We start from the raw sequence: 18,591 nt of genomic DNA, 5'->3' as shown, positions 1-18,591 counted from the left end.
AGCATACAAACAGCATGCGGCAGCAACGCACAACGCTGAGAAAGAGAGATATTAAAAGTAACTTAAGTAAAGAAAAATAATCAACGAAACATCTGAATGTACATCACAGAGGGGTTTTGGATTACAATCATACAAATATATCATGTGAATTCAGCTGTTACATGAAACATGGCCTTAATTGAATCACCGCAAAAACTTTGTGCGACCTACCGCTGTGATGTCTCATGCAGACTGGGAAGCAGCAAAGTGCGTCAACACCCCAAGTCAGCATGGCGGCAGGAAACCCCAAATATGGTCATGGCAAGTGGAATCACAAAATAATTGTCTAAATACATAACTGCTACATTCGCACATACATAAGTTCTTGCATAATTTTTTTCGTTAATTCTTAGTTTTTGCCTTGATAATAGAAAATATGAGCTAGGCATCATGTATGACAGTCAAAAATGAGATATGAGCTACAAAATGACCAGATCCTGCCATTAGCTATATAGAAGACATATCTTGTATGTATAGGGCATATATATGGATATGAAGAAGCAATACAGGAGACCTATATTTCCTGTATATGCACATATATGCACCTCAGTTTTGCCTATATGTGGCATATATACACATATATGCAGTATATATACGCATATATGCAGCATATATATAGCATATATGCAGTATATATGCGCATATATGCAGCATATATATAGCATATATGCAGTATATATGCGCATATATGCAGCATATATATTATCATATATGTGCATATATGCAGCATATATGTACATATACACTGCATATAGGTTTCATATATGCGCATATATCCACATATAGGTTCTTTCCATGTGGGGGGTCATGAGTTAGGCAGGCCTTGGATGGAGTTGAGGGGCTGTCCGGCAGATCTTCTGTACTTTCTGTAGTTGGTTCCCTCCATGGTGCCCCAGTGGGGTCATTCATCCAAGCTGGCTTGCCATCCAGTAGTGAGGAGTTAATTGGTCTCCGTCTGTCGCATGCTTTGTCGTTGCTCAAAACAAGACCTCCAATCGAAAGGCCTCCTGCTGGTCTACTATACCCTCTCCTCAGTCCATCCTGTCTCTGGTCACATATTTCCAGGGCCTAAAAGTTACTTCTTACCACATCTGCCAGTGGCTGGTGGCTTAAGAATATTTACCAGCCATACATATTTTTACTGGCCATTAAACTGTAAATTGTAAAAGCCAACAAAATTTTAGATTCCAGTGAAAATTCACAATTCTCTATTCCAATTTCGATACCACAGCTAAAACTACTAGACTAACTAATTTAAATTTAAAAAGACTTATTAAAGACAAGTAACAGTAGTTTTCAGGTAGAGACAATGAATAAAGTAATCAAATGTAAAATAACACCAGTTAGTCTTCATGTATAAAATAAACATAGATTAATCCTTATTAATCTTTCAAAATCAAGAGCAGTGAGTGATTTCTTCTTTGTCTTTTGTTGTTGTTGTTGTTGTTGTTGTTTGATTAACATTAAAAACACAGACAGCAGCAAAGATATTAGGCTGCTGTCACTTTAAGATCTAATGCACCGATCCAGTTTACTGATACTGTACACATGCAATGAGTTTCTCGACTGTTTATGTTCACTCAAGACTTTGTGTGATTTTTTTTTTGTGTGTAAATGTCCATTCAAGTGCAAGAAGACATTGTAAGGCTGAAACCAAGCTGTCTAGACCCAGAGAGGACTACTCTCTGAGAAAACAAAGGACTTTTATGGAAATTGGCATTTGAACTCTCTTCCATCTTATCATCCTCATCCAAGAAGCAATCCGGCTGATCACAGCTTAGTGCTGTCTTAATCTATATTTTCTTTTTCCCTTCACCCACTCTCCCCCCTTTCTACTCTCCACATGCTGAGATCACCCCAAACTCAACCAAAAATGTATTTTAAATTTGTTTGTTCTGTGTTTTCTTTGCATTTATCATCAAACCATAGTGCCTTTTGGTTTTTCTGAATGAGTTTGATTTTTGTTTTTTTTTTGTTTTGTTTTTTTTTGTATGCTGATGTAGCACCAGGTCATAGTTAATCATTCTTGTCCTTGCCCTTGGTCCTGATAGCACATTGGGTCAATAAAGCCATTGCTAAAGCACTCTCTTCAGCCATAGCTGACTAGAGTTAATGCTCTAACTAATGCTAGACTCAGCAATACACTGACTGGTAAGTCATCATAATGAATGGAGTAAGCATAACCATTGGAAGGGTAATGTGGCCATTGTGGTAATCCATCTCCGGTATCCCACCTGCAATGTTCAGAATGAAACACTAGCATACTTCTTACTGTTCGTACTGTTCCTACAATTTGTAAAATAAAACAAGAAAAATACAGTACATAAATTTAATTTACAATGTAGTTGCACCACTCTTGTGTAAGCATGATGTCAGTGAAGATGGGGTGTTCAAGCTGTAAAAAGCCCGCACTGATTTACACTCATCATTAGATTTCATAGTTACTTGTATCAGTTTTTTTAAGTAACTATAAATTCACCACAAAATTTTACTCTGGTAATCACAGATTCCACCAAATACCATACTACAGTTCCAGTTAGTACAATTTAACTGTAAATTGTCACAGGGAACATCATCCACCATTGAACTTGGTATTTGCCGGTACTGTCAACTTTTGTAACTGGAATATTGGTGGAAAGTATGGTTACCATGGTGTTAACAGTAAACATTCTGGGAGTGTTTTTTTTTCACTCATGTCTTAACAGAGAATCATTGTGGTTTGGTTTTTAACAGTACTGCTTTTAGCTGTCTTTCAGAAAGCCCACAGAGAACAGATGATGCTGAAGCGGAAATTCCCTGCTACCTACCAGCAAATCACTTCCTTATTTTGTATCTCAATCTAGTAACCCTTACAAAGACATAAAATCACCCTTTCAAATAATAAATCACACAATAGTGCTAGATATTTGGCTAAATTAATTATTTTTATTATATTGTTGTTAGTTTGTAAAGATCATACAGCTTGGACATATGGATTGTTTATTTTTGTGACACAGTGAGCAAACTTCCTGCTCTGTGATGTCTTGCATGTCAGTGAAGGGGTTTAAATTTGAACTTCCCCTCCAGTGAATAACATTACGCTACCACACTGCCTTTAGGCTGTACACATTATATCATTTGGATTTAGGAGTAAAAGACGACAAGAGGATTAGAACTACAGCTATTAATCAGTTGAATTCAGATTTTAAAGTGTCATGGAAGGAAGTTCACAGTCTTCACTGTCAGAAGAGGACACTTCAAGCAAAGAGCGCTCTTTACCTGAGGAGGAGAATGATCTTCAGTCTGAGTGAGTATTATTTTTACTGTCTTTCAGCATCTAAACTTACAGCTCAAATGGACTTCATCAGGAGTGTTGTAAGGAGTGTGTGTGTATACAGGCCTCTGAAATCAGTCAAAGTACAATCAGTTTGCCAAGAAAACTGTGAACAGGAAGTTGGGACTCTTTTTGTAATAATTTGCCAATACACTCTTTAAAAAAGGATTCTTTATTTGCATTGATGGTTCTGTGATTATTAAAATGTTCTTCACAGTAAGATTTTTTTTTTCTCAATAACTGTTCACTGAAAGGTTCTTTGGGTAGGTAAACATGGTCTTAGTTGACAGATTAACCAAGTGAGTTAATACAGTATCACACTGGTGGACATGTTGGCTTAGCATTAGCGTAACTGTTAACTTTTAAGGTCACACTTTAGTTTAAGGTCCAATTCTCATAATTAAAGGGTTAGTTCACCCAAAAATGAAAATTCTGTCATTTATTACTCACCCTCATGTTGTTCCACACCCGTAAGACCTTTATTTATCTTCAGAACACAAATTAAGATATTTTTGATAAAATCCAATGGCTCAGTGAGGCCTCTATTGCCAGTAAGATCATTTCCTTTTTCAATGCCCAGAAAGGTACTAAAACTTATTTAAAACAGTTCATAATATTTAATATTGTAAAGGGACGAGAAAACTTTTTTTGCGGCAAAAAAAAAAAAAAAAAAAAAAACTTTATTCAACAATATCTAATGATGGGCGATTTCAAAACACTGCTTCATGAAGCTTCGAAGCTTTACAGATCTTTTGTTTCAAATCAGTGGTTCGGAGTGCGTATCAAACTGCCAAAGTCACATGAACTATTGAAATTTTGAGAAACTTATGATGTAACGAAGCCTTGTTTACTCTGAACCACTGATTCGAAACAAAAGATTCGTAAAGCTTCGAAGCTTCGTGAAGCACTGTTTTGAAATCGTTTTTTGAAATTGTTGAATAAAGTCGTTATTTATTTATTTATTGGCGCACAAAAAATATTCTTGTCACTTTATAATATTAAGGTTGAACCACTGTACTCACATGAACTGTTTTAAATAAGTTTTTAGTACCTTTCTGGGCACTGAAAAAAGAAATGATCTTGCTGATCAGATTTTATCAAAAATTTCTTAATTTGTGTTCTGAAGATGAATGAAGGTCTTACAAGTCACACAAAAGGAGAATAGAAACAGAAACCTCTCCCAGCTCAAATTTCCCAGAGCTTTTATATAGTCATTTTCTTTTCAAGGACGTCAGTGATGTGTTTGTGTAACTTTTAATAGTTCATACTATGTCACAGTTTAGAATGAGTCATTCATCATGAGACTGTAATGAATAACAGCACAGTGTTGAACCCTATGGCTGTGGAAAATAAACAAACAAAGAATTTGTGTGTGTTTGCATGTGTTGTAGGCAGGTGGAGGATGTGGCACAGGAGGAGTCCCTTCTCTCTGGGGAGGAGCAGTTAACCCTTATCACAGAAAGCATGTCAATCACCTCCTCTGATGAAGAGAAGCTTCAGCTCCTCAACAAAAACACTGAACTGCGTAGACTCAACAAAGAGGTAGAATAAAACACCATGACCCTAGTACTCAATCAACTAGTATAAAGTGTATGTGATGTATAATTTTCTGAAATTACCATAAAAAGGAAAGAAAGGGGGATTTATTATTATTATTATTATTATTATTACAACAGCTCAGAACATGGATTTTTTTTAAACTATTCTTTTTTATTTTATTTATTATTATTATTAAGTGTCCCATATATAGTATTCCTATAATATTCATTACAGACTGTAACCAATTTTTATGTCAATATATAAGGTGTCTTTCATTTTTGGGGACCCAATGTGGTCTTACTTTATATTAGATGTCTTTAATTAGGTACATGCATCAAACATATATGAAGCTTGTTTCTGCCACTGAATAAATAATAAAACACAATTTCTCACAATTGCGTAATTTATAAAGTCAGAATTGCGTGATATAAACTTGCAATTGCAATTCGATCCTAGTAAACCCTAAGTTATGAGGACAAAATGTCCCCATAAGGATGGCAATACCAGAATACAAGAACCGCTTATACATCATTTAAAGTTTTTATATATATATATATATATATATATATATATATATATATATATATATATATGTAAACGTAAAGGGGTAGGATATAGAGATTGTACAGTATAAAAATCATTATGTTTATGGAAAGTACCCATAAAACGTGTGTGTGTGTGTGTGTGTGTGTCAGCTGATGAAACTAAACGAGGAGTGGGATCACATCTACCACAGCACAAGTGTGGGCCTCCAGCAGCGTGTGGCAGCTCTCGAGGAGGAAAGCACGTCCCTCAAACAGCTCAACAGCAGACTTCTGCTCAAAGTAGAACATGAACAGGTACGTGGGCAGACACACACACTCACATACGTTTGTGGCAAGAGGTGCATTGAAGGCTAAGTGTGTAATTTTTAGTATCACTATTTTCACTAAACAGAACAAGCAAATATTGTTATAGTTCTCATTTTTGGACATCTGCTACTTTGAAATAATGAAATTACAATTGCATATTGAGCTGCAACGTTGACTCACAGACTGGTTGTCACTTAGCACATGCATCAGCTTTAGTACAATTCCTAGTGACCACTTTCATATGCAAGATTTAAAAAAAAAATAACATGAAGCTGCTAACACATTTTGTGTGTCTGTCTCATAAAACACACTGGAGGAAACCAGAGGAACCAATAAGTACGTGACATATTCTAAACTGGATCAAACCGAATCATCAAAGAGAAACAGAAATAGCAAAATAACAGATAAAGAAGGAACTATGGGAAACTCAATATGACTTTTTTGCCACGTGTTCTTGGATCAGCATGCTTCGTCCCCTTGGATTTATAATGTTCTATCTGCGTTCTGAGCAGTTTTGAGATTTTGAGCTTCAAAGTTTTTGCATTCCATATAGCAAATGGGGAACAAGTTTCTTTCAAACATGAAAATGACAGGGGCCCTAAATGTATTCTAAATGTACAATATCAAAATCCTCTCAAATTTGTAAATGGGGATTTTTTTGAACGGGTCAAATGCAGATAAGTACCTTCTAATTCTAAAAAAAAAAAAAAAAAACACTTTTCGCTTGGAACTATAAGGTTCTATCTGCCAAAAAAAATTAATTGAAGCAATAATTTTCAAGAAACACAAACAGTTTACTTATAATTTGTTTTAAAACACAAAATTAGTGTTGTAACAATGTGTTGACATACATGAGAAAGTTAAATTTATTGTTTTTTATGACAGTTATTTCATATTTTAAATGATTATTTTTTTTCTTGATCAAGTTAAGTCAGTCCTAATTATTATTTTTTTTTTTTTTTTTTTTTTCTCTGTGCAGATGTTAAATTTAGGTAGGAATATAGTGCGTAGTTAAATAAATAAATAAATCGGACTTATCCTCTTAATAGTGCTTCTGGCTAGCATGGTGTCTAACTGAAAATAACTCCTCAGCAATATACAAAAAGACTAATTCCATGGAATTTAGGCTGCTGTCATTGACAAGATCATAAATAAAATAGTCCATCATGAGATTGGCTCATGCAGATAGAACCTTATAGAACCAACTTTGTAGATATGTTTTCTAAAAAAAAACTACCAAAACACAACTTTAAAAATTTAAATAATTCACAAGGAATAACTCAATTTTGACAAAAATGTCAGATAGGACCTTATAATTCCAAGGGGACGCCTTGTTGGTCCCTGAACAACATTTCTATTAGCCAATCAGATTTCACAGTTAGGGTTTAGAACTGATGTTGAGTTTGGAACACACCATCTGTGCAAGTCCATGACCTGCCTTAAGGTGCACAAACCCTGCTTCTTCGAGTGATGGGAAAAGCAATATGTGTGATGAGTCATTTCTCACCTGATTTATTACATCTGGACTGCTTTATGTTTGAAGAAAGCCAAAGGAAGGCTTCAGGTCATAATATGCTGTTTGAAGTAATTAGTTCAGATGATCGCTCTGCATGGGTGAGAGCCAGGAATATGAGGCTCTTGCAGGCTCACTCTGATCCCTTTTGAAGCTCCCGTACTTCAGCACACTAATGCCCTATAACGCACTGCTAAAGACATTCAAGTGTAGATTTATGAACAGCAAGAAGAAGCCAAGCCAACCCATGGTCTACCAGTGAACAGATGTAATCTGAAGAGGGCTGTTTGGTTAGTAGTTGTTGATAATAATTGCGAAGACTTTGTCAGTTAATGCTAGTAAATGCAAGTGAATGCTAGAGATTTTGGCTGACTGCAGGGTGGTTACATATCACACAATCTTAAAAATAAAGGTTCATCAATGAATTTTTGCAGCTCCTCTTCTTATCAGGGACCATTTTTGGCTGTAAAGGGTTCATGTATTATCTACTGTGCAGGCTATTTTGGAGATTTTAAAATGCATCTAATGTCACATTATTCACATTATACAGTAAGATATTCAGAAAGGCAGCTAAGGCAAGCCGTTTTTACTTTTATTCATTCTCAGGATATGAATTCTTGATATCAACAATTCAATTCTTGATATCAGGAATTACATTTCGACTAGTAACAATGTTAATTCTTGATTTACACAATTCAATTTTCACTAGTTAAAATGCTAATTTTTGATATCAAGAATTACATTTCCACTAGTAAAAACTACAATTCTTGATATCTGTAATTGTATTTTCACTAGTGAAATGTCACAATAGGCTGCCATTCAAATTCAATTGATGATATCAAGAATTGATTTCTTACTAGTTGAAATTCCAATTTCACATATTAGAAATAAATTTCTTACTAGTAAAAATAATAATTTTTGATATTATTAATTGCTTTGGGTAACACTGTTTTCTGTGCTGCACACACAAAGTGTGCTCACATAAAAAGTGATTTTAAACCATTCAAGTGCAAATCACTTGTTCTGTGAGTGTGCTTTGAATGCATGTGCACCACGGAAAACAGTGCGCAAGTCATTTGCACTTGTATGGTTTAAATCACATTAAAAGGAACGGTCAGTATTTGAACTGGACTTTGAGTTGTTTTTTTGCAGTGTTTCCTGTTCTGTTTTTTGTTTGTTTGTTTGTTTGCATTTGTTTCCTTGGTTACTTATTGTTTGATTGTGATTTGCACCTGTTTCTTGTTTCCTTTCATTGATTATCATTTGTATTTATGTCATTCCGTTTGTAGCCCTGGTTTATTTCTTTTTTTTTTTTTTTAATTAGCATGAGCAGACACTGACACTTTTGTCTGTTTGTAATATGTGTCTGTAGAATAAAAGGGAATATTACGAGCAAACACTGATGCAGGAACTGAAAAAAAATCAGCATCTCCAGGAGTATATCAGACTGCTGGAGAGCCGACTGCATCAAACAGATCTTCATCAGTGGACTACAGTGAAACAGGTCAGCTTACAAAATCAGTCAGACCAGCGATTTACAGTATGCTAAGTGTTTATCTTTTAACGCTTTTATTTACTTTTTCACTGTTGGAAGACTGCAGATATCAGTGGCACATCGAACTCTCATCTACTTCAGCGGCCCTCTAAACCATCCCTGGAAGTACGGTCTACTGTGTCACCAGGCACAAAGTCGAGCCTCAGACTGGCTGCTATGGGAATAGAGCTCCAGTCTGACCCAATGAGAGAGGTTCAGGATCTTAAAGAACAGCTGGAGGCGCTGCGATGTCAGGTGAGGCCTACTGTAACCCTGTGTGCGTGTTTTTGTGACATATCAGGACACAAATGTGTATAATGACATGGGTATGACATAGGTATTACAAAAAGAGGTGACTTATGAGGACATTACCCCATGTCCCCACTTTTCAAAAGGCTTATAAATCATACAGAATGAGTTTTTGTGAGAAAGTAAAAGTGTGCATAGTTTCCTGTAATGGTTAGGTTTAGGGGTAGTTGTAGTGTAGGGGGATAGAAAATAGAGGTTTGTACAGTATAAAAACCATTACGCCTATGGAATGTGTGTATGTGTGTGTTCACACTGAAGCAGTGTTAATTTCGTTGACAAATAATTTTCGTCATAATTTTCGTCAACGTCATTTTTTCACGGACGAAAACAAGACGATGACTAAATAAAAATACGTTTTGAATGACTAGAACTACGACTAAAATCTACTCTGATTTTCGTTAACGGATAAAAACGAGATGAAAATGAAAGAGAGGGACAATTTGGGAAGGGTCCGTGTACGTTTTGATAGTTTGTTTTCCAATCTGAAATTAAATACGCAGAAACGAGAAAACGGTCGTTTCCCGTTTTTTCATTTGTTAAAAAAAACCGGAAAAAAACGAGATTTTGACTCGATTTTAATTTTTCCGGGTCACGGATAGAAAACGGAAACACGGCTTCAAAACTCGTTTTCCACATGTGGGCGGTCATTACACGCCCCTTTCAGCCGATTGGTCAATCAAATCTGAGCCAGCGACGTCATCTTCAGTTCATTCAACAAAATAGTCCTCTGCCGCTATATCAGTAGATGTCATAAATCGGCTTTCTTCTGTGCAACCTAAAGCGCATTTCACAGAAATATTTATTTCAGAAATGTTAATCAGCACACAGACTGTTGTAATGCTGTTTGTAGTTTAATATGCATGGTGAAACTGCGCTACCCACACAGAGGAGCGGATGGAAAGCACAGATTTTTTTTTTTTTTTTTTTAAACTACAGTTTTTTTTTTGAATAAATAGAATAAACCACAACAAATAACTAGTGTAAGCAATTTTGAAAAACGAACAATAGCTCATCTCTCTTTATTTATTTATTTTTTTATTTTATATAGCCTAACATTGCCTGCTGAATAGGCTAATGTTAATAACATGAAAATATCTACTGCGGGGCAAAGGATCGCCATCGCCTTTCGACGAAACCATAGACTGTAAAAAAGACGAAACCCAGCACGGAGGTTATCGTGGCCATGGTGATAGTTGTCCCTGTGCGCCACCTAGTGGATGGCCTATTTTCTAATATGACTGCATAGTCTGCTATATAGCCTACTGCAAGGAATGCGTCTGCTAAATGATTGAATTTAAATATATAAAATGTAAACAAAACATTAAAATAAGAAAAAAAATGAGTGCAGTGGCCACTGATCTATAATAGAGAATAGCCTGTATAGCCTATTGATCGGTGGTAGTAGCCCAAATGTCATGCGCTTGGTAACAGATGTAGAGGCATTTACATTTTACATTTTAAAAACACAATGACAGCTTAAAAACAGACTTAATAAAATTTACTGTAGGTTTTTTAAACTTTTTTTTATCTGTGCATACATATTTCTGTGAAATACGCGTTAGGTTGCACAGAAGAAAGCCGATTTATGACATCTACTGATATAGCAGCAGAGGACTATTATGTTGTTGAACGAACTGAAGATGACGTCACTGGCTCAGAGCTGATAGACCAATCGGCTGAAAGGGGCGTGTAATGACCGCCCACATGTGGGAAACGAGATTAGAAGTCGTGTTTCCGTTTTCTATCCGTGACCCGAAAAAACGAAAATCGAGTCAAAATCTCGTTTTTCCGTTTTTTTTTTTTTTAACAAACGAAAAGACGGGAAACGACCGTTTTCTCGTTTCTGCGTATTTCATTTCAAATTGGAAAACAAACTATCAAAACGTACACGGAAGATATAATCAGGGTATCTTCCGTTCATTCATGTTTTGATTTGATATTGAAATCAGAAAAATGAGAAAACCGCACTTTTTTTCGTTTTTCATTTTTAAAATGAAAACGAAAAAAAAAACTGGCTTGATTTTTCTTTTTTCGTTCTGGGGTTGGAAACAAATAAGCACTTTGAATATTCGATCTCTACATGTGGGCGGGAATGAAACGCCTCTCTCCGCTGATTGGTCAACCAGATGTCAAACCATGTCATCATCAGTTGTTCATCGGTTCCACTCAACAGAATAAAAGTCCCTCGCTCTACAGCTGTACGGATTCTTAACGCGTTTATTCTACATTTCATCTCTTTCTAGCCAGACTAGTGAATGGCTTGACACAAATCGTTCTGATATATATATATATATATATATATATATATATATATATACATATATTTGTGTATTTTACAGTCACAGCATATCGATTGGGCCTATTCTGTTTGTTTTTTGTTTTTTTTTCATAGAGAAGTGTAGGACGTCAAATGTTAAATATTCAGTTATCCTATTCTGTATCATATATGTATAGGGAACATGCTATTTTTTTTCCTTTTCTTAAAGTTATAACTTTTGTTTAAGGCAATATTCTGAGTTTATTTCATTAATATTGAGTATTAATGAATGTCAGACAAAACGGTGTTTTATTTTCTCTGCCAACTAAACTTCCAACGCAAATCAGAACCGTTGTGTGACTGACTCCTAGCGCACAGAGCCGTGTTTCATTCCTGAATGAATCAGAGTCTTTGAACAAATCAGTTGACTGAGTAATTCAATGGCCCAAAAGATTATTCTCCCTGCGTTCCAATGTCCATACTATCCATCCTAAATAGTATGTGAGTTTAAAATAAGTGTGTCCCAAAGCATAGTATGTTGAAAAGAGTATGCCAAAAGTCCCCGGATGGTCTACTATTTCCGGTAGATTTTCGAAGTGTGGATCCGTGCACACTATAAAGGCTAATATTGCCCCCAACCCATTGCGCGTTGGACGAGGATTCAGTTCAGAACTACAAACACGAGTGAAAAGTGTTAAAAAACTACAAAACATGGCGGATACGCGCGATCGACGCTGAGAGGTTTGAGTGACTAATAATCAGTTTAACCTGATAGAAAATATATATTTCATGTTATCCGTGTTATTTTTCATCTGCAAATACCAATGTGGACTTTTATAAAGATCCGAATGGCCATTAACTTTTAAATGCATCATTATGCATTAATATGAGGAGAGTTCTCCACATGAAAGACTCGCGACTGCATATCAACATGCTGCATTTATCTCCGATACGGTAGGAAATTAAGTAAATGAAATGTGGAGGATGTAAGATGATTGACAGGCCAGTTTACGGTGACAGGATGCGAAAGAGAGAAAAGACGCGATTGTATGACGTGTTAGTATGTCCCAAAGCTTGTCTACTCTTTTGCTACACACTCAAAAGTAAGTACTTTTTGTTCACAGAAAGAGTACATACTTTTAGGGCGTAGTATAAGTAGGCGAATTGGGACGCAGCAAGAGATCCAAATGATATTATTCTTGAATGAATCAGCGTTTTGAACGAATCGCTTAAAATGACTCATTAACACAATGACTTGCTGACACCTACTGGCAACATTAATTTCATAATCCAATTATCATTTCATTTTGTCATTTAAAATTTTCTGTATTCAAAATGATGTATAAAACATTAGTATCATTACATTATGCAGTTGTAATTCCTACACATATACTGCCCTCTCTGAGCAATCTAACAACTCATAAATCTCAAAGCAACTTCAGGTGCTGCTTCTTTGACACCTCTGCAAGCCTCTGGTTGATACCGATTTAATTGGTAACAACCTATAGCATCATATTATTCTAATTTAATTGACTAAATTTAAGAACTTAACATTAAAGAAAGCATACATATTTAATAAGATTAGGAAAAAATCCCAAAATCCCCTGAAAATCAATTAATCAATTAAATCAATTACAGTTAATTTCTGACACAGACAGATGACAATAAATAGGCTATAAAAATACTCTTTATCTCATTATTGTTAGTGTTATTTCAGGGTTTTGATATATAGCCTAATATTGATAAAGTATAAATGATATCTTAAGAGAGCACTATAATGGTTATTTTTTAACACTGTTTTAACATTTTCCCCTTTATTTATTTATTTTACTTTTTTAAAATGTGGGATAGCCTATTTCAAATTGGCATAAACGAGTTCACCTCCGTCATCAAATCATTGAATTCACATTTTAAGTCCATCTCTCTATAGCACCGCTTTGATGAACTAATAACATGTAATATATTTTCATATATTTCAAATTCATCCCATATCCAAAACTCAGGGTGTTGTCTAAAACAAAAGTTATGACTGCTGCATATTTACATCGATAGGCTACAGATTTGCACTTTTTAATTCAATACATTCACTGCCCAGTGCGTCGAGCAGCTTCGCTAGATTTTTATAGTTGGTCACTTCAATAAAACAGTCATTGTGCTAACGTTGTAGAATGGGAGTAATTGTGTGCAGCTGCAAAGTAAATTAATATGTGATGAGAGAGAGATAAAATGTAGAATAAAAGTGTTAAGAATCCGTACAGCTGTAGAGCGAGGGACTTTTATTCTGTTGATCTGAACCGATGAACAACTGATGACGACATGGTTTGACGTCTGGTTGACCAATCAGCGGAAAGAGGCGTTTCATTCCCGCCCACATGTAGAGATCGAATATTCAAACTGGTTATTTGTTTCCTACCCCAGAACGAAAAAAGAAAAATCAAGCCAATTTTTTGTTTTTTCGTTTTCATTTTAAAAATGAAAAATTAAAAAAAGTGTGGTTTTCTCATTTTTCTGATTTCAATATCAAATCAAAACATGAATGAACGGAAGATACCCTGATTAAGATATGCAGTCAGGACTGCTGTCCTGTATGGAAGATGCGCACATTTGAAGTGTAACGTGCTGATCTAACCGCGGGAAAGGCGGCGCTGTTGCGCGCTCTACAGGCTCGCGCAGCTGCACTTTGCACTTCGCACAGACTGCTTTGCAATTAATGAATAGCGCACGTTTATGCCAATTGATTGCTTATGAGCTAATGTTGATAAATTATGACAATGTTTAAAACACGATGTTTATATGGTAGTATGTTTTAGACGGTTGTAAGAATGCATATTTTATCTCCCTCATGAGTAGCCTGCTACAGTGCAGACTGCAGACATTTCAGAATAAGAGTCTCGGTGTATTTCGGGATGGTTTATAATTATTATTTTTTCCTGGTCATTATTGTTATTTTGTTTACACAATAAACTGTATTTAATTTAATTTCTATTCAATCCATAGTAAACTACTGTATCTTCTGTCACATGAAGGAAAGACTAAGAACATTATTTGACACATTATTCAATATATTCTAAAAGCATAAGGGTATAGCCTAGTTATAGTATAAGGGTATAGGTATAGTTAACTAAGCCTAAAACCAAAGAAATCTTCATTACTTGAAATAAACATTAACTGAAATATATATATATATATATATATATATATATATATATATATATATATATATATATATATATGTAAACTTATTTTATTTCATCTAGTTTCTAAGCTTTAGCTTAACCTTTAGCTTAAATAACAAACAGAAATAAAAACTTACAGTCATTTAAAAGCAAAAACTAAAAGACATAAACGCAAAAAAAAAAAAAAAAAAATTACTAAAACTTTTAACTAAAATTACAATGAAAGCAGAAAAACTAAAAATCAAATCTAATAAAAATTTTAAACCTCAATGATAAGTGTGTCAATCCCTGAAAGGTACTGAATTTTGCTCTTTTGTGTCTTTTTGTACTTGAACGGTCAAAAACCGTCCGCTTTGGCGAGCAAAGTACAGTTTGGTGAAACATAAACAGTTTGGGGAATATCAGATGTACCTATATCAGTGTATAGGATATGTGTATTGTTAGAGAAATGTTTAATGCATTACAATTTAACTGAATTGTCTAAAATCTTATGATATTTACTAGACTTAAACTAAAACAATTTCTGATGACTAAAATATGACTAAAACTAAATGGAATTTTAGTCAAAAGACTATGACAAAAACTAAATCAAAATTTGCTGTCAAAATTAACACTGCACTGAAGGAGGAAAAACACCTCAGATTTATTCAGGGGTTTTTTTTATTTTTATTTTTTTTTTATAAAAACTATTTTATTCAGATGCATTTTGGTGCAACAATTTCTTGCAATTGCTGATATTTATATGGTCAAAAAGAACAATGAAATTCTGATCTTTATAAGCAGACTACTTACATACAATGCATATAAGTTTTTTAACTCTATTTTCCAATAATCTCAAGTTTTTATTTTGGGGTGTAAAACATATAATGCAGTGCAATATAATGATGATTCAGAGATGCACAAAAAATTTTTACCGTTATATATAAAAATGTCTCTTTCATAGATGTTTTTACAAAAATATAGTTTACATTTTAAACAAAAAGGTGGAGATTAATGTGTTACAGATTGCATACAGCACAGTGAAATTTGACTAAGCACAGTCAGAATTCAATAATAGACTTTGTATTCATCCACAGACTAAAATCTATGAGGCTGATTATAAAACAGAGCAGAAGGACCATGAGCGCATGCTGCAGGAGAATAAGAGGCTGCGGCGCAGAGAGGGAGAAATGCGTCAGCAGATGGCGCTACTGCAGGAACAGGTGAGCACTGGACTGCACTGTACATCAACCTCTCCAGATCAACCATCTGTTACTGAGTTCCACCACTGGGTGGCAGAAGTTAGCCACTAATCACTATTTCCTATGGGAGACTTAAAGGTGATCTTCATCTGTTTGTAGGCTGATTCATTAGTTAACATTAACTAACAATGAAAAATACCTCTAAAGCATTTATTAATCTTAGTTCATGTTAATTTCAACATTTACTAATACATTATTAAAATCAGAAGTTGTATCTATTATCATTATTTCATGATCATGAGCTAAAGTGAACTATGAACAGTTGTATTCAACAATGATTAATACATACTGCAACAAATGATTTGCGATTTGTTAATGTATTAACTAACATTAACTAATGGGACCTTATAGTAAAGTGTTACCACAACTACTGACTGAGAGTTTGATTACCAATGGCAGATGGCAGTTTGCTTGTGTTTCACTTGCCTGTGTCTGTTGCCTTATGCAGTAGATTATGGAACACAGTCACAGTGATTTTGCCAAGTAAGATATCTTCTGTTGATCCTGGAACATTCCAAGCCCTATCCCTTCCCCTAAATCCGACCCTACCCTAATGTATCCCTAAAATCAGAGGGGAAATGATAGGTGAAAAACACTGATGTAGAAGCACCTAACTCTGGTTGTAAGCCTAACTTGACATTAACTGTAAACCTATGTTGAACCAAGAACATGTTCTACTTGGTAAAATCACATTTACCTATTTGAACACATAAGCAGAATTGTAGACACTCAATTCACTCAGTTGATGAAAAAATATAAATTCATATGTAAGCTGTTTTTGTTACAGTAAGAACAGATTGAATCTGAGTGTTTCTATGAGAAAATGAAAAAAATTTCATTATGATGTTGTCACCTGAAGATCACATTCATCATATTTCCGTCAAAGATTTCCACCGTGACTTAGCACTATACTGTAACATAAACAAAGAATAGTATGCAAAAGGAAATGAGGTTTGGTATTTTCCATTGAAACTAATGTGATGTGATGTCAAGGATGTTGAATATGTCATAATAGATGATGCATCTTACACACTAATTACTTTACAGGAATGCTGATAATTATCTTGTCAGGTTTTTAAGGATTTATGTGAACATTAATATTAGTTGAACCACTTATTTACCATTATTTACTTTAATACTATGTCATTTAATGCAACTGCACAATTACAGTGTATGAAAGGTGTAATCAAACAGATATCTAATGTTTTGTTTTGTTTTTAATCGTATCTCATTCGCTTTCTAGCTAAAGGTGTATGAGGATGATTTTCACAAGGAACGCTCAGACAAACAGATTCTCCAGAGACTGCTTATGAAAAAATCTCCAGCTGAGAAAGATCCGGTTCTGGTGCATCGCTGCAACAACGAGCAGGACCGGCCCAGAACAGACAGGAGGAAGCACCGAGAAGAGCAGCGGGGTGGATATGTTTGTCCCAAACACTGTGAACATCACGGGCAGCTGGACTTCCCCTGAACACTGACACACTTTTATTCATCATATTAAAGAAAAGGAAACAAGCTCTTTTTTATCTTTTACGGTCCTTTTTAATAGTTATATTTATTTGAAGTTTTTATTGTAATATTCTTTTATATTCTTGAAAGGGTTGTGTTTATACAATGACTGTATGGAAATGACTGCACTTTTGTAGTCTCAGTGTGAAACAATCTGAACCAATACAATGACTGAAAACATGAAGCTCAAACAATCCATGTCAGACAATAAATGTTGTAATCTTTAAAAGCCTGTTTTGTTAATATGTCAGCCAATAGACCATTTCATAATACATTATTAAAAGGAAGAAGGAAAACAAACAAACACCTTTTTATGTTCTTGCACTTTTAGGAAACCAGAGGCCATTGTAATTTTCCAGGATATTGGCTCAGTTGTATCAAACAACTCTATTTTGATAGCAATTTTCCAAACAAATGCAGTTCAAAGTGTTTTACAGACAAGAATGAGCAATTGACACTAGGATTAAAAATAACAAATAAAATCCAAATATGTATTATAACAATAGCATTTAAAAGTTAAAAGTATATAAATGAAAAAGAAAAAAAAACAGGATATGAATGATAATTAATTTAAATTAAAAGTTGCCTCTTATCCAGTATTGTCGATCTCTGCACTTGCTATATAGGTCAGACAATGTTTTTGTTTGATTGTTTGCTTGTTTTGTTGTTTAGATTATAACACATTAGAATTGTCCCTTATAATTACTTTGAAATGTTCAAATGTATTGTTTCAATAAAATATACATTAACAATATAGAAGTTTGTACGACCCAAATTCTTAACCTCTATATCAATGCCAATTTTACTTAAAACTTAAGACACATTTTTTAAATGTTGAAACATCATATATATATATATATATATATATATATATATATATATATATATATATATATATATAATGTTAGAATGTTAAAATGACATTAGGCTCCTGTGATGGGTAGGTTTAGGTATAGTGTAGGGAAGGACGATAGTGAATTGAGTCAACATTTAGTCTCGTATAAAAGATTTTGTCCTTGTGCACATTAACTGTAAACCTATGTTGAACCAAGAACATGTTCTACTTGGTAAAATCACATTTACCTATTTGAACACATAAGCAGAATTGTAGACACTCAATTCACTCAGCTGATGAAAAAATATAAATTCATATGTAAGCTGTTTTTGTTACAGTAAGAACAGATTGAATCTGAGTGTTTCTATGAGAAAATGAAAAAAATTTCATTATGATGTTGTCACCTGAAGATCACATTCATCATATTTCCGTCAAAGATTTCCACCGTGACTTAGCACTATACTGTAACATAAAC

At 34.4% G+C, this 18,591-nt stretch overlaps 1 protein-coding gene across 1 annotated transcript; it reads left to right on the top strand.

Moving 5' to 3' along the window:
• The first annotated feature begins 3,075 nt into the window (after positions 1-3,075).
• si:ch211-153b23.7 (periplakin) lies at positions 3,076-18,035 on the top strand. The gene is made up of 7 exons (XM_048176761.1): positions 3,076-3,325; positions 4,744-4,894; positions 5,587-5,730; positions 8,628-8,759; positions 8,850-9,044; positions 15,608-15,733; positions 17,016-18,035. Exons 1-7 carry the CDS (start codon positions 3,234-3,236, stop codon positions 17,241-17,243), a joined length of 1,068 nt encoding a protein of 355 aa, XP_048032718.1. The 5' UTR covers positions 3,076-3,233; the 3' UTR covers positions 17,244-18,035.
• Positions 18,036-18,591: the final 556 nt, after the last annotated feature.

This window comes from Megalobrama amblycephala, linkage group LG23 (genome assembly GCF_018812025.1).
Source record: "Megalobrama amblycephala isolate DHTTF-2021 linkage group LG23, ASM1881202v1, whole genome shotgun sequence".
Classification (NCBI taxonomy): Eukaryota; Metazoa; Chordata; class Actinopteri; order Cypriniformes; family Xenocyprididae; genus Megalobrama; species Megalobrama amblycephala.
The sequence above is the reverse complement of the archived record's forward strand: the minus strand, read 5'-3'. Positions and strand labels throughout refer to the sequence as shown.